Source organism: Colias philodice, chromosome 21, assembly GCF_061535455.1.
Source record: "Colias philodice isolate Cphi_HAF_F1 chromosome 21, ilColPhil1 Martin Lab GWU primary, whole genome shotgun sequence".
NCBI lineage: Eukaryota > Metazoa > Arthropoda > Insecta > Lepidoptera > Pieridae > Colias > Colias philodice.
The window spans coordinates 618533-643824 of NC_143106.1; the positions used below are offsets into that span (position 1 = coordinate 618533).

Below are 25292 nucleotides of genomic sequence, written 5' to 3' on the forward strand. Positions count from 1 at the left end.
CACATGAAGGGATGGGCCGATTTCGCAATTTTTTTGTTGTAAAACTTATTCTGATGAGTGTTAAAAAATTAAAAAAAAAATAGACGGTAAAATTTTAAGGTCCCGTCATAGCAATACCGTCACGTCATGGTGTAAGGCGATGATTTTGGTATCTTTGAATTTTGCCAAAGAAGTTTCACTCCTGACACGTGTGCTGGCTATTTTTTACCATAATAAACATTTAAATTAGATCTAGAAATTACAAAAATCAATATATTACTATTATCGATCGTCCTTGGCGATTCGTGAGGGCGGAGGCGCCGGCGCAGGTGCCTAGCATGAGTTGAGACGTAATACCCACGCTTGTTCCGAAATATATAGGTTTATTAACGTTTATGCACTTATATAGTAATTTTCAAGTATAATTCTAGACTTATGGTACCTACTTGTAAACTAGTCTATATCTATAGTAATATTATAAAGGTGAAGAGTTTGTTTGAACGCGCTAATCTCGGAAACTACTGGTCCGATTGGAAAAATTCTTTCGGTGTTAGATAGCCCATTTATCGAGGAAGGCTATAGGCTATATATCATCTCGCTGAGACCAACAGGAGCGGAGCACTGCGGATAAATCCGCGGAGCACAGCTAGTGAGTAACATTATGTTTGAAATTGATAAAATCAACAGGAGAAGAGCTTAACCAATTTCTAAATAACTTTCTCCAGAAGAAAAGTACACTATTCCTTAGGACCATGGATAATATTTTACACGTTTTAGTTAAAACAAAAACTACAAAAACACGCTTAATCTCCTAAAATTATTGTATTGTCATCGATCCTTGTGGCTTGTTAAGTGTACACTGTACATAGAGTATATCTGTCCGATTTAAGTCAAAATGAAGTCTACAAGCGTCAACGTCGTACATACAAACGTACACGTAAACGTAGGTGATGCTAATAAAAGCTTGTTTAAAAGATGAAAACCCTCTTTCTTAACTACTGTTTGACCTCTTTTAGACTGTCAATAAAAATAGTAAATGTGACGATTTGACGACGTTTACACAAACTAACTAATGATCTGTTGCGACACAAGGTTGGCTTGCAACACTGTGATTTTGGGTAAAAATTCACATAACCCTTTTATTTAGTATCTCAATTAGTCGGCAAAGCACGTATGAAAATTCTGGGTCTTTTACTGTCGCCATGGTAAGGCGAAGGACAAGGGTTCAAATCATGCATCGAATTATTTTGCCATTCAAATTTTATTACATACCTACCTATATATAATTTCGAATGATGGATCTAAGCTAAGTATTTTATGGTAGAAATAATATTTTTAGTCTGTAATATAGGTACCTAAGATCTTTGACTGGCCGGTTGGCTTGGTTGGTAGTGACCCTGCCTTCCAAGCCACTGGTAATGGGTTCGATTCCCACCCGGGGCAAATATTTGTGTGATGAACATAGATGTTTGCTCTGTGTTTGGGTTAACACCCTAATTAACATTATCTATATAAGTATTTATTTAAAATTATATATGTATGTTTATCAGCCATCTGGTTTCCTTAACACAAGCGAAAGCTTAGTATGGGCACAGACGTATGGGATAAGATCGTGCCGTGCGCGTGTGTATATTTCTTTATTTATTTTATTTTACTATCTCATAATTTATTCAGATTTAGTTTCAGAAGTCTTTCTATAGGTAAAATTGTCTAGTCATGTGTAATTCAAAATAAATATCATTTCAGTTCACTTATATTTGTTCATTCATAAAACATTACTAACATCCACTAAACATGAATCAGTATACTTTTAAGAATCTGACTCAGTTACACTTTTACTCATACGCAGCTATCTACTGAGGAAATTCCTTATATTTTCTGTATCTAGTTAGGTACATGTGTGATTCAAACACACACCCACATTGATAAATGAGCGGAAGAAAGCGTAATTAAAGCAAGAAACTATGAATATATGTATACAATATGTCCATATATTGGTATGAGAAATATCAATTTAAATTTTGAATAATAATCACTGGTTTAAAAGAGTAAATAGATTTAAAATACTGGTAACTCAATAAACACTACATTTGTTAACCCAGGTTCTATATTATTTTCGGGTTAAACACCATAAAGATCCGACCAGCCGTTTTTGGTGAATAAAGATTTTACGCTATCTTCGTGTGAAAATTTTGACTTTTCCAATGAGGCGTTTTTGCCCACGGCCGCGGCATTACTCACATACTTACAACTATTACATACAGGTACGTCATAATATGTGAATCCAGACTATGATCTATCTGTTTACTACAATTCACCCCCATGCAATCAGCTTTGATTTGATTTTAAAGAAAGAACGAAAATTTATTTCTTCTTTATTTTTCTGCTTTCAAAAATAATACAATATTTCGTTCCCACTACTAACTTTCATGTTCATGCTGTAACAGAATCTTTCTATTGTTAAAAGTTAACTATACCAAGGTTACACCCTAATCAACCGATTAGCATTACGAAACTCGGCATTGACAATTAATAAATACAATTAGATCGCTACTTCGTGACATTTCTCACACATTGGTGGTATCAGTCAATACTTTATCAAAGGTCAGTAGAATTATTATTTAGTATTTTATACGTTAGAATGTAAACACTAAATAGTATTGATTTGTCGTGGGATGTATTGAATATTATTGTATAATGTAACCTGCTTCATACACGTAAATAAAAAATATGAATGAATTCGATTTTTAAATAGTGTTTTGTTTTTTTTCCGGGATATAGTTAAACCACAGATTATTATATAGGTACTATTACATGTTTCAACGTAAATAATAGAACATTTTCTGTCGAATTAGTATATACTATTTTGTAAACAGGACGCACACAATTCTTGAAGATATATTTGATGGTCATTCCTATAGGCATTCCTACTTATAGAAAAGAATAATATAATATACGCTTATAGTGTCAAATGAAATTTATTTTTTAAAGAGAGATTAAAAAAGAAATTGTAAGCACATGCATTGTTAAAACAACACAACATCATAAAAACATTTTAATTTACGCACAAAATTCTTACACTTTATTTATTTTTAACATAGAAACGTGTATAATAATAACAATAGTCTGACGAAACAATTTACCTGTTTATCAAGAGTAAGTGAATCGAGGGCAATAAAAATCGATATATTTGTGATAAGATGGTGATAAGCTGATAATTTGTGATAAGCCAACCACTTGACAGCTCACTCCGGAACCATTTCACTTTATCAGTGAATATTTAAATGCATTATTATATTAAAACCTGTTTAGATGTGTATTTGTAAGTCGAGTTTTGTTTTTAGTTAGGTAATAAGATAGAACCGCGACAAATTGTGTTTTTTTTATCAATTATCTTAGTTATTGGAAAATACGGAAAAAATGTAGGTACCTAAAGTAATGCTGATTGCTTTGTACTATTTATATTTTGCCGTATGCCAGTGAAAATTTCGTTAAAATCAGACCAGCTGTTTCAAAGGTGAACCAGAAAGTCTTCATAGTCATATTTCAACTAAAATCTAAGTAGAATTTAAATACGGAAATAAATTGGGCGTGATAGTTTTTCAAGTTAATTAGTATCTAGTTATTTTAACGTCAAAGCATGACTATTAATATATTTACAATCCTGTTAATTACGTGTCTGGATATTACAAATTACAATGCATTATTTTCCTTAAAATTGACGCGTTATTGTTACGTACTTGCTATATTTATTATAGGAGATAATAAAGGCCTTTATAATATTCTAAGAAGAGATATTTTGGAGGTTGTTTCATTGAGAATAAGGAGAAAAATGTTTATTGAGAAATTATACTAATATGTCCCTCACATTCGCATACATTTAAAGATGACATCATATCGTAATAATATGAAGTAATTTCTATAGGTATATGAATTTGCAAAGTGCAGCGTATTTTTTTTAAATATAAGTATTAAAAGAACTATCAATGGGAAGTAGAAGAAATGAACAAGCCAATAAAATGATAACTATCGTCGCTCCCTGAAATCGTCTATTAATACATATAAAATTACAGAAATATTGTGCTCAACTAAATAATATTAAAATTAGGAAAACATAATATATTTCCTTACACTAAGCAAATTTTTATATAAAAAAAAACTTACCCTGCACAAAGCGACGCCAGTGTCCAATCTATCAAGAAAATTATCTGCATTTATCCGTAATTCAGGGTAGAGGACTGTCAGCCATTCAGCCAGATCCTCTTTCATAGCATATAAGTACTCCTCAGAGGACTTAAAGGGCCTGAAAGGCCTGGTTTCCAGAAGGACCGCGCCGACGCTCGCCATTTTGTTTTTTTTTTCACTGCTTGGACATTATTGGCTCTGGAACAAAGAGGGTTGGATTAAATTTTGAACTCTACTTTTTTTTAATTTGAAACTGGCATATAATTCAGACTTATTGCCAAAGAGAAATAAAATGATTTGACATATCGTTTGACGTTTGACGCCATCTTGTAGCAAAAAAACAGCGGGAAAAAGTAATGATTGATATTTGATTGCTATTTTGTATTTAAAAAATTCAACATCTCGTGTTTAATTATTATTATTTAAACACTTAAATTAATTAAGTGTTAATAAAAAAAATTGAAAAGTTTTGTTATGTCCGCCAAAAATGGCAATTTAGCGCGGATGAATTCTTACTAAAAAAGTTTATCGAAACCACGTCTAATGGCATCGAGATATATTACTAGAGGGGTTATTCCAAACAAAAACATTGCGCGCGGCTGATGTGGTGGGGTACGTGTGGAACGAGCGAGGCGTGGCTTCAAGTTCAAAGATTAAGCAATGCGTGCAGATGCGACACATTGTGCAATCTGTTTACTCGGTACTATCTGGTGGTACTGATACTAGGGAATTAATAAAACGAGGATTTTATATTAAACTATGTATTTTAATTTCCTTTAAATAATATCAATTTATCAAGCTTTTGTCGTTTTGTGTAGTAATCAATAGTTTTATCAGTTTTTGCTTCATGATGTAATTTAAATGGATACGATGATTCAATGTTGATGGCGTTTACGTATAAGAAACTCACATTTTGAAAAATCTCACGCGAGATTCGAGGATGGGGGAGGGGTTGAATAAATTGTCACGACATCTCACCAGGGGGGGAGGGAGGTGCAGAAAATTTTAAAAAACACCTCACGTAATTTATGGACGCCCCCTTACTCGATCACAATTTTTGTAACTTTACTATAAACGGAACTACATTTAAAAATATACTTTATTTATTGAGTTATAAGGTTGCTTCCATTCTGTTTATTTACATTCTCAAAAACATCAATCGCTGCAGAGGTGGCTTGCGACAAAGGCGGCTTGTGTCAAAGGCCTCGGCGATATCATTTAAGAACATAATATTATGTACTTTAGGCAAACTTGTTATAAGATCTATTTTACTTTCTTATTAGACCATTTGACAAGGATATTGGGTAAGATACCTATTGGAATAATTTTATTATTATGTATGTACTTATTAAATCCGCGAATAAAAAAAATTTTTAGTCGTGAATATAGAAATTGGGTCGCATTTTTTTAATCCGCGAATAGTGAAAACACGAATAAAGGAAGCGCGATTAAGGAACTTTTACTGTATTAGTTTCTGTGAATGTTGTGTTTATTTGTAATTGTTGTGCATAATAATTTATAAATCCTATTGGAACAACTATTGATTAGGCTTTTTTTAATAAATAAAAATAGGTAAATAAATAAATATTACTTAATATAACCTACCGTTTTACTTTGCGTAGTCGGGTAAAAGTATAAATATTTAGGTACTACACCACGGTAATCTTTCCTAGTAGATATTGTATATACATAGTTAAAAAAATCCAGTTACATTTTTTTAACAGACTCATCGATAGTGTCACGTCTGTGCTGTTAGTCTATGAAAAATGGCGCGAAACGCAGAACGCGTGGTGATTTTTCGCAAAATGATAACAATATTAGTAAAATGCATGACTTACTCATAATAAGGAAACTTACTGGTGAAAAGTCACTCCTCGGGCTTTGTTTGTATTATGGGAACTGTTAAAACAATATCTAAGCAAACACGAAGGCATTTTGAACAGAGCAATAACACGTGTTGACGCGGCAAGCGGGGGGCACAGTCCGACACAGACTAAAGAGACTTGTGATTCTTACCTCTAGCTCGTGTTAAAGAGAGTGTAGTAGCGATCGCCTCTCTAGTACGTAGTACATTCTATCTCGATGTCTAATGGACGATTTGGCAATTAGCGCGGGAATCTCAGCTTTTTGCGAGTCTAGACTGAGACGTTCCTGGTATCCCTAGATTAATGATCCGCCAAGGATTTTGTTGTGTCATGCTCGTTTGTTACCTACTTTTAAAGATATCCGAGAACATATATATAGAACATATAGATAGAGAACATATATAGAGAACATATTTTTACAGTAAGTATTTAAAACTAGTTTCGTGACCGAAAAGAAAGATAAGCTTTTGCGATGTTTAAATAGTTATTTTTATATCCGAATTAAAAGTTCTAACAATGAACAGTACATAATACTTATCTTGTTTTATAACTTTGTATAAATCCGATTTTCTCATTATTAACATTGTTTAAACGATTTAAAACATTACATTTGTATAAGATAGGTATGTACATAATTATTTGCAATAGCAATACGGATAAAAAAAAATAACACAAATATTTTTTTAACCAGGAATTTGTTTTCATTATTGTTGTATATTTTTATGTGCATTTTTTTAATAACAGATAATTTTGAGTCATGTAACGTAGCTAACTATAATAATATTTACGTGTTTGTTTTTTTTTTTTTTTTTTTTTTTTTTATTCTTTATTTTTCAAGGGACTTTGTCGCTTAGCGACCACGTCGTCCCGTAAATTCCATTAACAATCAACACTTAAATATAAAAAATATAAGTACAAACTACAGTAAACAATGCAATCAATTTTGTAATCCAACATCGGTCAGTCTGACCAGCACCCGCACCTCTGCCGACGAGGGACAAGTGAGAATGCTGTTCACACAACCGACATTGTTAATACAGCGGAAGACATTATTTTGTTGTCTAAATTGCGCGTTCCGAACACACTCCAAGAGAATATGCTGCACATCTTCTACAATACCACAATCATTGCACAACGGAGAATCGGCTTTCTGCATTAAATGTGCAAACTTATTCGATGGAATATGTCCCGAACGTAATCTTAAAATAGTTGTCAACGTCCTCCTATCGCATACAATCTCATCAAGCCATGGGTACCGAGGTACATGTGGTTGGATTGTTCTGTGCCAAATTCCTTTCTCCCGCGATCGTTCATCAAAATATTCCTGCCAATCGGATAGACATTTATTTATAGGCAATCGGTACTCCTCTCACTTGAGAGGCACAGCGAGCCAAATGTTGCAATGAGCTTTTAGAGTCAGTTAAAATGACAAAATGTCCGAAATTTAAAGATTGAATATAAGCCAAAGCTTCCGCGATAGCAATCAATTCCATATGCATAATGGATATCTCTGAATCAATTTTGAACTTAAGGCTGCATCCAAGAAATGAATCCAACACGGCCGCACCACCACTACTTGCGCATTTAGAGCCATCAGTGTAAATTTTATGATGTGCTCCATATTTATTAAGGATGAATTGGGAACAAATAGCCTCAAGAGTACGATGATGGTAAGTGCGTTTGGCACGATCTACTGACGGGATGGTATCTGAAATAAAATCCTGAACATTAATATTACTAACCCAAGTGTCCATCGAGAACATCTCGAGTCGACCACAACTCTGTAAACTCAACGAAGATAATCCGGCTTGCGATCGAACAAGAAGGGGAAGCTTTTTATTATTCCAATACCTTGATCGACTCAGTGAAAACAGTTCATTTAGCGCCGTAGTTGCTAAACTATTTTTACACGACCTACACTTTAGCCAAAACTTCCCCGCCAGATACCTTCTTCGAATAAACAGAGGAGGAAGACAAAGGTCATTCTCCATAACATGAATAGGGGTACTACGTATATAGCCACCTATTACACGCAAAGCCTGGTTTTGAACTTTATCCAATTTGAGCAATGTACTTTTAGCTGCATTATCATATAAAAAACAAGCGAAATCTATTCGGCTACGAATGAGAGAAATATAAAGCCGTCTTATATGTTTTTGATGAATCCCCCAACTGGGGCCAGCCAATACTTTCAGAATATTAATATGCCTAGACACTTTAACAACCATCTCCTCTATGTGTTTTTTCCATCTTAAAGAACAATCCAACCACATGCCCAAATATTTGACTTCATTCACTACAGGTAACAAATCGTTATCAAAACTTAAATCTACTAACGTTCTATTAGTTCCCCTTTTGAACACACACACTTTACTTTTTGAAGTTGAAATTGAAAGACCCAAACTATTTAGAAAATCAACAAAAATGTTTCCCGCTGATTGCACATCCTGTACAGCACAAAACAAATTTTTATTTGACGCAAATAGAACAAAATCATCGGCATATTGAGACATTTTAACACTCTGAATATTTTTACAAATTTGATACGTGGCAACGTTAAAAAGCAATGGTGAAATTGGGTCGCCTTGAGCTAAGCCCCGTCCGGTAGATCTCGTCACAACTCCACCCTCAGCTTCAATCCTGAGACGCCTTTCACTTAAATACGACCAAAGATAATTACAAATTTTTGACCCGGCTTCTACCTCATCTAAAGTTTTTAACACAGCACTTATATCCAAGTTATCATAGGCACTTTTGATATCAAAGAAACAGGCTACAGTTGCAGCGCCTGTTGAAAAACTGGATTGAATATGAGACACAAGAAATGTAAGACTGTCAAAACAACTGCGAGAACGACGGAAACCAACAACACTATGGGAGAAAAGATCATTCGATTCAAAATGCCATTCTAGCCTTTTATTTAGAATTGAATGGAAAATTTTACAAATGCACGATAATAAAGCGATAGGACGAAATGCAGGCGGAGTATTGACTTCGCAGTTAGGTTTAGGAATAGGAATTATCTTTGCTGTACGCCATTGGGAGGGCACAAAACCAGTTAATAAAAAGGCATTGTATAATTGAAGTAATAAAAGCTTCCCCACCATCGGTAAGTGTCGCATCATTGAAAATGAAATGTCATCACACCCCGGGGCAGTATCCGATTTTTTAATAGAATTATTAAGTTCTTGAATAGTTATTGCTGATTCTAGTTTAGTATTCCTGGACGAAAAGGTAGGTTGTGCAGGGCACACAAACATAGGCGCTAGATTTACAAGTAAAGCCTCCGCCCTATCTTTACTTACCATGTATCCAGTTGATCTAACATGATGCCCTTTAAGCCACTTCATTTTACGCCACATGTCCGAAGATGAGGTGGAGTGATCAATAGAAGTACAAAAGCGCTGCCAAGATTTATTCTTTGCGATCCGAATAATTTTTTGAGCATTAGAAATCTTTTCTTTGAGTACGTCTAGATTTGCAGGAGAAGGACAGCTTCTAAAAATTGACAGAGCTAAACGACGTTCAGCAACCGCCTTTGAAACTTCTGCATTCCAGTAGGGTTTAGGTTTAAATTTATCACAAAAAAATTGGGGTATTTTCTTATACGGAATTAGTCTATCAGCAGCAGATACCAAAGTATGTTCAAATAAATCATAAAAGTCTTGTAAATTTGAGGGAACATTAAAGTTATTAAATGATTGTTCTAAAAATAAAGTATAGGCATCCCAATCACAATTATTGAAATTCCTACGTTTAATAAACGATCGTCTATCATACGTGGACGATGACAGCTTTATAATTAAATGGTCACTTCCCAATGACTCGTTAGTGACTTTCCAAGAAAACAAAGTTGCCAAATCTGTAGAGACAAAAGATATATCAGGAGTGGATTGTTGTAGAACACCATCAACGAGCCGCAATCTTGTGAAGTTTCCATTGTTTAGGTAAATAAAATTATTATCTATCGATGCGTTCAGAACCTGTGCCCCTCTTTGATCAGATTTATAAGACCAACCAACATGGTGTGCATTAAAATCACCCAGAATTAAAGTTTTACCACCGAAACCAGAAAACACATAATCCCAATCATTTTGAGAAGTCGGGACAGTAGATGGGCAATAAACACTCAAAATATGCTCAATATGCCGACAATTAAGAATTTTAATATGCAACAATTCAATACCAACATTCGAACTTTGATGACTACTATAGATACACTTAACAGACTTATGCGTGAGAATAGCTACTCCACCATAACCATCTATTCTATCGGAGCGAAAAATGTTATAATCTGTTATTCTCAAATCAGACTCACGCATAAGCCATGTCTCGCTTAACACAGCAATATGAATTTTTTCATGATTAAGTAAAGATTCCAAACTAATGAGCTTAGGGCGTAAACTTTGGCAATTCCACTGTATAATATTAATAATGCTAACTCGATCGTCATCATCCATTATTTTTTAATGACTCAAATAAATCTTCAATTGAAAAACTACTCACTACCTTAGATATAATCCACTGCGTGCACATTGTAACTATCTGATGAATTTTCTCGTCAAGTGATTGTTTACTAAATGCGACATTACACAACTTGGCCAAGAGGCGAAAGAAACTTAATCCTTCCACCAGTTCCTTTCTACCTTCCTCACTTAGTCTTGAAGGCTGTGGCTGTTGTTGTCTTTGAGGTGTGTGGTCTTGGATATCCATTTGTGCTGAAGATATATCCTCCATCGAGGGAAATGGCGTATCCCGTCCAGACATGGCATTTTTCTGTCTCCTTTGCTTCCGGCGGATACCAATATTTCTCGATGCAGCTGGCTGGGGGGTAGCAAACAGATGAGACATTAGATGTTCATTTTTTTCACCCACAACATCTTGATTCTCCATAGTGTCAGGTAAAATAGGGGGGGTAGGTTCGGGTAATTCTACAGGTAATGGGCTAGGAGGCACGTAAATAGTAAGCGCTTTTTTATAGGTACAGTTAAATTCTGACATTATCTCGCGTAATCTTCTTTCTTTTTTAAACACCGGACAAATTTTTTGTAGTGCCATGTGGTTACCAGAACAGTTAACACAACAGAATGATGTAACTGTACAGTTTTCATGGTTTTTAGCACACTTAGGGCAAACAACTTTCTTAAAAGGGCACACCAAACGCCTATGGCCAAACTTCCAACATCGAGAGCACTGTGTGACAGAAAAAACATAAGGATCCACATTGATACGTAAGCCATAAATGGATACATGACTGGGAAGAGCTGACCCTTTAAAACACAGTCGGATAGCTTCGCACTTCTCCCAAGAACTCACACCCTTGTCATTAAAATTTCTCTGATTTAATCTCTTTGCAGAAATTAATTCGATGTTGCTTGATATATTACGCAATAATTCCTCCTCAGAAACATCCAATTCAATATTTTTAATCACTCCATATGACATCCCCACCTCAGATGACCTTTGACATTTCCATCCCAAATCTTCAAAAGCCTTGCACTCGACAAAACGCTTTGCAAATCTCTCCTCCTCGAATGTAATGCTCATTTTATATTGTAATAAATATTTAATACGACATATACCGCCAATCTTATTTTCGCTGAATAAGCGAGCTAATGTGAACTGTTTAGGTAACACAGAACTGCTTGTGACAATTACTTCAATTTTTTCCTCCAACTCGTTTATGCTGCCTGCACGTACAACTTTACGCTTTCTAGAAACAATATTCCAATCCTCCTCCGACGAATTCTCCTCCCGTATCCTCGACCTCTTCCTATTCACATCCTCCGTTCCCATATCTAATACATCACCGCTTTCAATAATACGTTCCTCCGATCCGCTTACATTAATCTCCGCAATATCAACTCCGCCAGCTTCGCCCGTATTGTCTAAGTCATACGGCTCGTTTTCCATAGTGCGCTGACTCGACCCGGCCGCGGGTCGAGCCGTGCAAAGAAGTACGTACGAAGATAAGACAAAGCTAGTACAAACACAACCAATCAGAAGGAATGCGAATGCACAACTGTGACGTGTTTGTTTAAGTAATGAGAAGCGAACATCGTAAACTTGTTGTTTGTTTGTCTACGCTTCCTTATGTTCACACTTCTTAGTCTTGCAATATAATTATGAAGCTATAAAACAAATAATGGACACGTATTTGATACTAAATTTTAGAAAGATACCTAGTCAAAAAATAGAAAATCCTACTTAATAATCATTTTTTAACAATCAATGTTTCTCCGCGGATTAACCCGTTGCTCCGCTCCTATTGGTCTTAGCGTGATGACATAAATTTTATAGCCTTCCTCGATAAATGAACTATCTAACAGTGAAATAATTTTTCAAATTGGACCCAGGGTTCCTGAGATTAGCGCGTACAAGCAAACAAACTCTTCAGCTTTATAATATTAGTAGTTATAGATTATTTTAAAAGCTCTTCAGTTTAAAATACATAAAACTAAATACGTTACAGAGTTGTAATAAAAAAATTATCATACACTACGTTATTAAAATGCGAGAACTACAGCCAATTATACAATGATTGAAGCGTAAAATCTGTCAAAACATTAACTATTTAGTTCAATTGAGATGTTGATGGACCTTGGACTCGTTATGTAATTAAATAATCAAGATAAAGGTTAAAAATGTGGTATTTGTATGAAATTGACTTTATTAAACGTGATTGGTGTGCGGTCATCCTCTTTTTATGTAAAATGATTACACTTTTTACATAAAATATAATCGGCATATTTTCGCGTCAAAATTGTCTTGAAATTCAAAATTCAGTATCCATTCATATCAGTTTGCGCTATACTCACAACCTTTATTTATTTATAATCTGTCACGGCACAAATAAAAACATAGGTACTACAAAATTGAAGTTACCATAAACAATTCAGAACAATTATCAGAAAGCATATTATTGAAGTGAAACTTCTTTATCGGGGTTGGAAAAAAATTTAGTGTAACATTTTTTCGTTACGCGTGACATTTTTCCGTTACGCGCCATCTTTTTCTTATTCCACACGCGTGTTTCGACGTATTTCTATAAAGTTGCATATTATAGTAAATTATTTTAACAGATAGAAACCATACTTATAAATATATCTACAAAAAAAAACATCAAAACAAAACGTCAGGTCGTCGGCCGTCACGCGCGGACGGAGCCGCGTGACCAATACTAGCGATCGCGATTCCCATAAATGACCGTAAAACTGTGGCCGAACAATTATATCCATGTTACATTTGGTTCCGGCTCATAGGAACAACGTAATGGGTTATTGGAATCTACTTTTTATAATTAAAAAACACCACTTTGATTCGCGGATATAATAAACTAAATCTTTCGGCAGTAACGCGAGCGATTCCTTAGAAAAAAGTATATTTAGTTATAGTTTTCAAATGGCAAAATAATTTTGAAATCGTTGTAGTAGTTTTATAATTCATTCGTTACATACAAAAATAAATTTGGAAAATCCAAAAGTGCACGCCTCATCATTTTTTTTAATAATTATTTATTAATTATTATTTTTGTTTATTTAATAACAATTAAACCACATCGAATCAGACCCTGAAAAATGAAAGGGTTCTATTCCTGAGCATACTCAAGCGTAAGAGAAAAAAAAAGACTCGATTAGTAAAGTATTTCGGTCGCTATCGTGTTAACAAGAAAAAGGATCCGCACATACAGACACACGGACGTCCAAGACAGAACTTTTTTAAACTGTTTTTTAACTAGTTTAAATAACAAAAATGACATCAAAAATATCATGAACGTTAAAAATAGTGTTTTTTCTTAATATGTGTGTGTATGTATTATCTTACAAGTGCAATGTATGATACATAAAGACATTTTAAGTTTGAAAAATCAGATGTTTTGCGCGAAGTGACAGTAGTACCCACCTCAACGCTTCGCTTATGAGGCGTAAGGCTGCAGTCTAGCAAAATTGCGTTTTCAACAAGTTATTTGACAATTTTTTCCCGGCTAATGAAATGATAAACTGAATTTTTTTTTCTTGTTTATCAATTAGTGTTATATACGCAATGCGCGTGAATTTTTTCACATTTATAAAGTTACTTTATGTTACCTTAATCAGGCCTTCAAGATAAGTCTCTTTCCCCCAAAGACATTTCGAGCTAAGTTTGTGCACTCACTACGTTGCAACCGATTACAATTTACACAATCTGATCAGCGCATTATTATCCTTATATAGTCGTTATTAAAAACTGCTGAATACAATTGCCGAAAAACTTATGATTTTCTTAATTAGAACGTTATAAATTCATTAAATTTCCCATTTTTTGCCTTACAAAATCTATTGATGAATACTGCTAAAAGTTATTTTTTCCATTAATTTATTCGAGTTGGTTGAAGACCAATGAGTATTAATCCTTTTAAAAAATTTTTTTTTGAATTTTGATAATTCTTTAAATATTAAAAAAATATTTAAAATAATTAGGAAAAATCCTAGCGAATTTCTTTAGTCGCGCTCCTTGGGCCGGAGCGTTCTGACGTGTGCTCTACGCTCGATTTTCCTTCATACCGAAGTGAAAGTTGCTCTACTTCATTAAATTTAATATTTTTGTTAATTGATTATTTTTATCTTAGTTTTGTGCAAATATTCGTATTTTTAAACATTTGATTTCGATATGGAAAATAAACGAAAAAAATACGCGTGTAACTACTAGAAAAAAAATTATCTTCGAACATAAAGTTAATGAAACCAAATAGATAGCAAAGGTGATTGGCAACAATTTCTTTATTTTACGGGGTGTCAGTAAAGGGATGTATATTTCTTTAAAACTAAAGTAAGCTCATAAATTTTCTTATAATATAATTTTTTTGAAGTTCCAAAAATGTTTATTTTTCGTTTGAGAAATACGAAATATAATATAAACTTGTATTGAGAACTTGAACTTCCCAAGTTCATCCGGGGAAATCCCCATACGGGGAAAATGATTTGTTTATTCCATAATTGATCCGAGGAGTTTTAATTTTTTCTTCTAGTCATTTTCAACGTAGCGGCATGTTGTTTGATTATTAATTTTGTAACTTAAATACAGGATGTTGGTTTTATATTCTGATCTTACAGACGCGCTGACAAATTTAGTCCGCCATTTCTAGTTTAGTCTACCAACTCTAAGTACCAATATTAAAACGAATGGATTATCATCACATCATCAAAACTCAGATGTAATGGAAGATCACAATAACATAGAAAATTCAGTGGGTGTTGAGAACTAAACAAACAGAAGTAACAGAGACGCGAAGAATAAAAAAAGAGGACGAAAACGATAATTCGTTGATGCTTTCCCTTTTCGACGTATTGTTAGGGTATATCACCAATCTGCAAAAAACAAAACTGATGATTCCCAATTGCTGATTAAAAATGAAAAACAAATAATCGACAACAGTGGTGAAAATTTGCTGATCACAATGAAACATCCTTCAGTGGTAGCAGATTTACTCATTTCAAATGTATCGGTGAACAGCGTAAAGGAGAGGAGGACAGGAAAACATTATGAATGTGGATGGTGGATTGTATACAGGGTGTAATCGATAAGTATGTGCAGGCGATTATGACGTTATTATTGCAGGTATCAAAAAACTTAAAACTGATATCGAAATTACTTTACCTAATGAGCAAAATGACAATAATAACTTTTTAAAAGTATAACGAGAAATATCTAAAAAATTTACTTTATACACTCCCATATCAAAAAGGGAAAATGGCACTAGTAGAAGTTAAATGTCTAATTTCGGCAAAAGACATGAATGCGGAAGATGCGGTTAAAAAAAAATTTAATATTTGAAATACAATGCAAAAAATAACACTTTTGTCATAGATAAGAATCATGACTATTTTTTCTAAATTCAGGGACAACTAAACGTTGCAGAAGCAGAAGTCTGCTTATTTGCTGTTTGGACTGGAGTGAATAATTCGTTAAAAATAGAATATATAAAAAAGTATGTAACGTTTAGGCAAAATAAAATGATGGACCATTATCAAGATTTTACATAAATTGCCTACTGTCAGAATTGATTGATTCGAGACTTCAGCATTCGATGCCCATCAAGGACCCATCCTATATCATTCAAGCGATTGAAAAAAAAAGAGATAAATCCAGTGCAACCGATAAAGCATCAGAATGCTAGCAAAAGATTTATTAGGTTTATCAATATAAATCTATATATTATTACACATAATATAATAAATCTGTAGAAGACGCGAAGACTGACATCCACGCGGACGGAGTCGCGGGCGGAAGCTAGTCAGAAATAAATATCTTTTGTTTTCATTTGCGTATTTTTCTATTTTATAATTTTTTAACACAAACATTACATTTTTTTTATTATATACAAAATTTGTTTATCCGTTTTATTAGTTAAACTGAACAACTTTCACTAAGAAACTTAGGTCGAAAAAAATGTATAGAGTTATGCATTTTGTATGGAAAGCTTATTTTTTTTTATATTTCGTCCAAATTTCTTTGTAAAAGTTGATCAGTTATATAAACATGAAGTTGAAGATATCAATAGAAAGTATTCGCAAATTTTGTGTACTGATAAAAAAAAAATCACCCGGTGTAATTTTCACGAAAATTGTTTCAAATTGTCATTTTTGGTACTTATTACGAATATTAAATTATACATACGAATGATTTAATTTTTAAAAATTAAGTGGAGCAACTTTCCCTTAGTACATTTGTATTATTTACATATAGGATGACAGGATGCATTTGTTTGCACTACTAGACCAAGCCCTTAAGATTTTAAAAACAATTCATTATCCTATTGACATCAACAATAAACAAAATGGCCGACGAAGCGCGTGAAATGTCATTTAGACAATCGTTTATTTTATCTGCATCAATCGAATCCGGCAACAATACCAAATAATTAACGTAGGTTTAATCATTATATATGCTAGTTTAGGTACACGACTTTGCGTGATAATTATATTTTTTAATAAGGATGATTATCCATTACACGAGTACGAGTAACTAAACTGCTATCTAGGCTTAGAGCATTATGGTATCTCGTACTTTTTCCTTCACCTTATCAACAAAATCTGGTATTTCAGTTTACGTGTGATGCTCCATCTAATTAGTATATATAATCGAAATTAATCACATAACCGGTAGATAATCAGTAAATGTTCTCCAACACGCACTAAACCTATTACATACAAGGAAATATTGGCTTCATTATATTTCATGGTAGAAAAATTGGATCAATGAAAGTCGATTATATGACGATCACGCTTGATTACCGCTACAAATCAAGCATTACGAATTATAATATTTCACAACAAGAATATCTATTGTTTATTGAAGAGAACTCCTGGGATTAAATTATAAATGAAATGTCAAATGATAATTAAAGAGGACCATTGATACATTTTTATGTGATATTTCAACTAGTGCCTTAATTTAAAAAAGCATTTCCAATCATGGAATTTATTATATTAATGAATTAATGGTATTTCAGAAATCAATCATGAAATTACTTTTCCAATCGGAAAGACGTTTGTGAATCACCTTCATATAATTATGGCCACTTTTCCCGCGTTAATTTGGAATTTTTTAGCGGGAAACCCTAATTCATAATTAAGCTGTTGAGCTCAGCTCGTTAGAAATGACAGCTATGACGTCACAACATGGCGGACGCTCATGTCAAACTTCCGCTTGAAAAGGATAATGCCACCAAATGCTTCTATTTATGTGTAAATTGTTTTATAAATAACAATTGTAATCGGATATTTCCCTTAAATAATACAAAATTTATAAATGAGTCATGAGAATACGTACAAAATACAAATACGAGCACAATTATTGGATAATACGCAATAATTAATCAATTTATTTTAATTGCAAATCATTGTGCACAGACTATCACCTTCCCGCCAATTTTTTAGTCGTTATTTTATTTCGTCTGACAATTATTTTAAGGAAAAAACATCAATTAAACCGCGATTTAAAACATCAATTAGCCACAACACAACCTTCCATACGATTTAGAATAATTCGCAGAAGATTAATTGTATTTAAAACATGGTCTTGGATTTATTACGAAATACAGTTGATCAATAGTTCAAGTCCGAATAAATTTCTAAATTAAATGAACTTTTAATTTTGGTAATTTGAATGCAGATTAACAAGACAAGGTCAAATAGATAAGAGTAAAACATTTTAATTAAGTTTAGAAATATGTACATATTATGTAATATTTAAATTTTAAATGTTTGTTAAGTATAACATTATAACAAAAGTTAAATCATAACATATTTACATAATAATGTACACGACGAGGTTTTCTATGCCTAGCCCAAGAGATTTATAACTAACTCTTTCGTTTCTAACTAAGGTTTCTAATTCGTTTTCATAAAATAAAATAAAATTAATAAATTATTTAGTCATGTATTCTGTTATTGATTGATTCTTGAGTATATATTTTTTAATATTTAATAACACACATTTACTCACATCTCAAACAACTACCAATGTTATTATAACAGAAGCTATATCTCAAAGTCACTAAAATAATAATAAAATAACTTCTTAAAAACACAAGACGTGTGAAGTTATCACAAGCAATGTCAAAACTATTGAAACCCTCATAAATCCCGTTTATTTATATTAAAAGTACTAACATATTTATTCATTGTTATTTTTGTAGATGAATACGTGTGTGACGTCATATAGCAAACCAAATATAGGGTTTAGCAAGGGCTACTCAGAAACAATTGTATTAATATATTACCTCATTGTTTAAAGAAATTTGTATTGAGATTCTGAATAAGTGTGACGAATTCTATTAAGTTTTACAAATGAATAATATGATTTTCAGGGTCTTGAGGAGGGCTTTATTTGGATATATCATATATGTTATTGTATTTATATAAATTCAGAAATACTTATTAATCTAATCAACAGGACTCTTTTCGAACGATTTTTCAAGAAGAAGAGCCTTCTTTTTTTGCCGATCGTCAAAATTCGTTCAGTAGTTTTCGCAAGAACAACAAACATCCATCCATACTCACAGACTTCCGCAATTATAGGTAATATTAGTAGGATATTTGTACCTATTTATTAAAAATCTACAAACCTCATTCAAAGATTTTGATATTTCATTTGATAGCAAAATGCTATAAATGAGACATTAGGCGAAAGACGCGAGTTCGAATCCGGCCTCGTGAATGATCTTTTCTATTAAAAATTTCTCAGTTATTCAAAGATTATTAATTGGTTCTGTATAGACGAGGTATTATAATTAGCTCTGTGTATCCGCAACACTAGAACTCTAGGTGCAGAGGAAGCAACAACAGTTGCAGAAACAAAGCCGCGGAATCCGTCGCTTGCGTAACGTTGACTTCCGTCAAAGCGTACGGTCGGCAAATAAAGTTTATTTTTTATATTTTTTTATCGGAAAAATTATATTTGTCGATCAATGGGGATAATATAATTAGAACGTCTTATTTGAAAGTTTAAGAGTCTAAGCTAGGGTAAAAAAAACAATTGATTGATGACGAAATATTAATCTCGTTAATTTATCTCGTAAATAGCTATTAACTGTTATATGCAGTACTCAACTATCGTCCTCCAGCTACATACTTAAAGTTAGGTATAGTAAATTATTTCAGCTGACGTTACCGATTTTAAAGTAAAATTACTATAATATTAGAACTGTTTAATCCGTAAAACATAATCATAGCATTAAAGATTTGCACATTCAAAAAATTATTTTCATTCGATTTAATAAAAATGTCTTTGCGAACGGTACCGGTGAGTAGGCCAGTTCAATCACTATAGAGACCGTTGTCGCACACGCAGGGTTGCCAACGCTACTGCAATTTATATTTTCTTTAGATTATGTGCATAATATTAGCACAGTACCTATATAGAAAATTTATTAGACTGTGATATTAGGTTAATATATTGGATGATATAAAGATTTGTAACAATTATATTTCATCGCTTCATTCTTCAGATATTATTTACTATGTAGTTCCCTTTTTCAATGCTAGCAACCACGCACGCCTTTAGATTTTTTTTTTTTATTGAGGGTATTACGACCTGACAAGTATTTGCTCGCTTTGAACGATATTCATTCCTTTTTCGTGCGCCGCAACATACGGACGTCTCAAATAAGTGCAAGTTTCGTCATGTTGAAGAGAAATTCGAAGGAGAAAATTGATTTTAGTGTGAAGATTAGGAAGTTAAAGAAACATAAAACCTATAATATCATCTTCGGAATCCGAAGACGACACAAGTAAGTACTTTGGAGTTTTAAAGTGTCTTTATTTCGATCTGTAATACGACGAATGAAAGTTTCTTGTAACTTACGAAATTGAAGCGTTGAAAAATATTCAAATATTTTTCGTTTATACCGGGAGGTTGTCCGAGATGGCATCACAAAGGTAATTTAATAGCTCATGATTTCTAGAAGTGAAATAATATTTACATGTTACTCAACTTATGCCGGGAGGATGTCCGCGATGGCATCACAAAGGTTATGTAATTTTTTACTTTAGAGTACATACTTAAGTATTATTAATGTATTGAAATACATATTTATACCGGGAGGATGTTCGAGATAGCATCACAAAGGTAATTTAATAGTTCATGACTTCTAGAAGTTAAATAATATTTACATATTACTCAATTTATGCCGGGAGGATGTCCGCGATGGCATCACAAAGGTTATGTAATTTTTTACTTTCGAGTACATACTTAAATATCATTAATGTATTGATATACATATTTATACCGGGAGGATGTTCGAGATAGCATCACGAAGGTTAAAATCGAAAATTTTTAATAGAATAAAAAATAAAAATAAAAGCCGGGAGGATATCCGCGATGATATCACAATGGTATTTTTATTGGAAAATTATAAATCTTTATTGGTACATATATAATTAGTAATTACTTGTTTAATAATTACCAGCTTACCAGGAGGCTATTCGAGATAATAGCACGATGGTTTGTTAGTTGAATATCAACTTATGTTAAAAAATAAAATAACCCTAAATCATAATTTTATAAGTACCTACCCTCGATAACAAAATTTTTTGTTACCGGATCCAGATATCCTAGAAACTGATCCACCGACAAATACTTTGCCGGGAATTATGTACAATACGACGGATCCAGCTGCGCTTCAAGCAAATGAACCAGTAACGGTTGATACCACGGCCCCTCAATCGGAGCCTGTCGACGTAGAACCTGATATCTTAGCAGCATTGGGCGAAGCTAATGATGTGATTCCAGAATATGGTGAAAAAATTCACGAAAGTCTCGCCAAAATATGGTTGCCGATCCTTAAGAAATTTTTCTAAAAACTTATTAGATTCCCGAAAATTGCGTATTACTCCAGGCTCCTACGTAAATTTCGGAGATTCAGGCTGCTACCCCTGAATCAGGTAAATTCGGGGATAAGAAAACGGCTAATTTGCATTGGCAATAATTGGGGGCCGTTATAACAGGCGTTTATAATAACCCCCTATTTACGTAGTAAGAACAAGTTCTTAGTTCGTAGTAAGAAATATAAGATGGAGGCCAATAAGTTTATAAGTGTATATGTCGCATACTCTCGGACCTCCATCATCGACAAACGGAATCAAGAAAAAAGTTTTTTAGGCCTTGTTTAGACAAAACTTTTTTGCAAGTTGTCGATCATTCTGAAAGGGATAATACATTGTTTGGAGACAATTTATCGGATAAAATAAAAGCTTCGAAGGTTATTACACCAAAACCTTCTGGTTCACATGCTCATACAGCACACACATCTCGCAATAGTTTCCAGGGAAACTGGCAGGCACCTTCTCGCTTTCAGTCAAACAGGGGGGGGCGAGGAGGTTACAAGAGGGACATACAAAGACCAATCCCCTCTTCGTAGCCAAAGATGACCAGCTCGAGCTAAGATTGTGCACCAAAATAACAATAAAGATTTACGTTATTTTACGATTGTTGGCGTAAAATTACTAATAATACAACCGTTCTTAAATGGGTTAAAGACGGTGTGGATTTACCATTTTTTAATGAAGTTTTTCAAAATTCAGTGCGTACTTAATTTTGGTCGGGGCAATATAAAGCTGACATGCCTGTGGCAATAAATAACCTTATAGACTTGGGAGATATTCTAGTTTGTAACCCAGTAAAGGGCAAATATATCCCAAATATATTTTTAGCACATAAATCAAACGGCGGTAAAAAATTCATACTTAATCTTAATAAATTTATATCAAAAATGTCACTTTAAAAATCGAAGATCATAGGACGGCGTCGAAACTTATTCCCGAAAATGTTTCATGGGCTACAATAGACCTTAAAGAAGCTTACCTTTTAATGCCAATTGAGCCGGTATTTCGCAAATTTTTCATAAATAACAAAGGTAATAGCGTAACTTACTTAAAGCTATGCCCTATGGTCTTTCTATTGCGCTAAGAGTGTTTACTATATTAATGAAGGAAGTTATAGCATTCATAAGCCGAGGTTCTAAGTCTGTCATTTACCTCGACGATATTTTATGTACAGGTAAAAATTATACTGAATGCCTAAATAATTTAAAAGAGACAATAAAACTATTATCTTGTCTAGGCTTTGTAATCACTATTGAAAAACCTTCATTGGTTCCAAGTCAAAAATGTAAATTCCTTGGGGTTATATATGATTCATGTAACCTAACTTTCTTTGCCTGATGATAAACGTAATAACATTGCACATTTTCAATTTTCAAAATTACCTATTTGCACAATCCGAGAATTCGTGTCGTTAGTGTCTTTATTTTTAAATCAACATAACAATAATTATGATTCCAAAGTTCAGTTATCAAGTTATATTCTGGGTGAATTAAATTGGTGGTCACAACATATATAAAACAAATTTTATGAAATCTCCAAAATTTACATTAGAGATTTTTTCAAATGCCCCAAGGACAGGTTGGGGTGACTTTTGCAATAATAAACGAGTGCATGGTTCATGGAAAGAATGTGAAAAAATCTATCTCATAAATTATTTAGAGCTGCATTTTTAACTTTAAAAACATTCGCAAACACCTATTTTAATTGTGCAATATTATTACGAATTGATAACAAAACTGCAGTTAGTAACATAAATAAAATGGGTGGCATACAATTTCTCCACTTTAACAAACTAACAAAGTAACTGTGGCAATGATGCAAGCATCGAAACATATGGTGGTTCGCGTCTTATATTAATAGTAAAAATAACGTCGACACTGACACAGAGCCAAGAAGAATAAAACCGGATATCGAATGGAGTTTATGCAATGAAACATATCAAAAAATTTGGAAAAGCATTAGGTACAATGCTAAATGCAGAAAGTAAGTGTCGTGGCATCTCGACCCTGATGCGTCATGTGTCGACGCATTCACCATAAATAATATAATTTTTTACGCATTTCCCCATTTACTTTTATAATGAGATGTTTACAAAAAATAGTTAATGATGAAGCGTGTGGGATACAAGTTCTTCCGTGGTGGCCTTCGCAGCCATGGTTCCCTCTCGTCAGAGAGCTAATATCATCAAACATTATATATTTGAAAACAGATACGAATCTAACGCATTCTCATCCCAGTCACCTGTCGCGCCCACTGCACTCACATCTTACGCTGGCTGCAGCGAGGCTCTCCGTGAAGCCTTCCTACGGAGATACATCCCATCGGAAGCTATCTAACTAATGTTGGCATCGCTTTCGAGTAACACTAAGAAGCAATATAAGTCCATGATATAACGTAACATATCAATTATGGTGGCAGTTTTGTCTAAATTGGAATATTTCCAATTTTGAGAGTACAGTAGCGGCTGTCATATCATTTATAACAGAAGAGTTTAACAAAGGGGCTTCGTATGGTACTTTAAACTCACACGTCTGCCTATCTTTAATATTAGGAAATAATATCGGGTCAGATGAATGCCTAAATACAATTATTCTTGGGACCCACAATTAGTTTTGAACCATATCTCAAGCTGGTTTCCTAATAGAAACGTAAATTTGGAACAATTGAATAAAAAATTAGTAATTTTATTAGCGCTGTGTACAGCACAGCGAGTGCAGACGTTATCTCTTATAAATATTAATAATATTTATTTCTCAGGCAGTGGAGCTAAATTTTTCATTACAGACCTCGTAAAAACTTCGGCTCCAGATAGAGATCAACCTTTTCTTATACTTCCATATTTCAAACAAAATATAAGTATTTGCCCTGCTACTGCACTGTCTGATTATATCTATTATCTATGTCACAAAACATTTTAGCAAGGATGAGGAATATAGATTATTACTTACTTTTACAAACCGAATAAACCTGCCACAACTCAAACAATAAGTTGTTGGATCACAAATGTGTTATCGAAAAGTAGTGCCAACATTTCAATATTTAATTCACATAGCACAAGACACGCTTCAACCTTTGCTGCCTCTGCTAGTGGTGTAGGTATAATATACGTAAAACTGCTGGTTGGACAAAACATTCCAAAACCTTTGCATAAACTTAAAGTATTTAATGAGAACGAATTTGCATATAATCGATTTTACAGAAATAGTATTTAATTATATTTTCGTTAATTTATAAAACAAAATTAATATTATTGATGTTTACGTTTTATTCTAAACTTGCACCCAAAATGGTTCTTACAAAACTTTTATCTCTTAACATCTACATAGTAAATAATATCTGAAGAATGAAGCGATGAAATATAATATATGATCAAACGAACTTCAGAGTGAAGTTCGATCATTATTATATGAATCGCTTCATTCGAAGATATTAACACCCACCACACCCTAACCCAAAGTTTTGTAAGATTACAGACTCTAAAAATAATGAATATCGTTCAAAGCGAGCAAATACTTGTCAGGTCGTAATACCCTCAATAAAAAAAAAAAATCTAAAGGCGTGCGTGGTTGCTAGCATTGAAAAAGGGAACTACATAGTAAATAATATCTTCGAATGAAGCGATTCATATAATAATGATCGAACTTCACTCTGAAGTTCGTTTGATCATATATAATACCGTAAAGATATAAGTATATATACATAGTTATTACTTATTATAATACATTGAACAACGAATAATCAATCCACTTATGACTTATGTATGAATTGTAAATCGAAATCCTTTAAAAGGAACTAAATTTATTTAAGTACACATTTACCTACACGAATTAAATTATTATTACCTAAACTAAAAATAGTAATTTTCTGAATGCTTTTCTTTTTTATCAGTATTGTATAA

General features: G+C 33.2%; 1 protein-coding gene across 1 annotated transcript in view; it reads right to left on the reverse strand.

Moving 5' to 3' along the window:
• The window catches only part of pigs (GAS2-like protein pickled eggs), a 74088-nt gene that overhangs the window by 43631 nt on the left and 5165 nt on the right, over positions 1 to 25292 (reverse strand). The window contains exon 2 of the mRNA XM_089709003.1: positions 4144 to 4362. Within this exon, the coding sequence (XP_089565129.1) occupies positions 4144 to 4326 (183 nt within the window). The 5' untranslated portion in view covers positions 4327 to 4362. The remainder of the gene's footprint in view (positions 1 to 4143; positions 4363 to 25292) is intronic.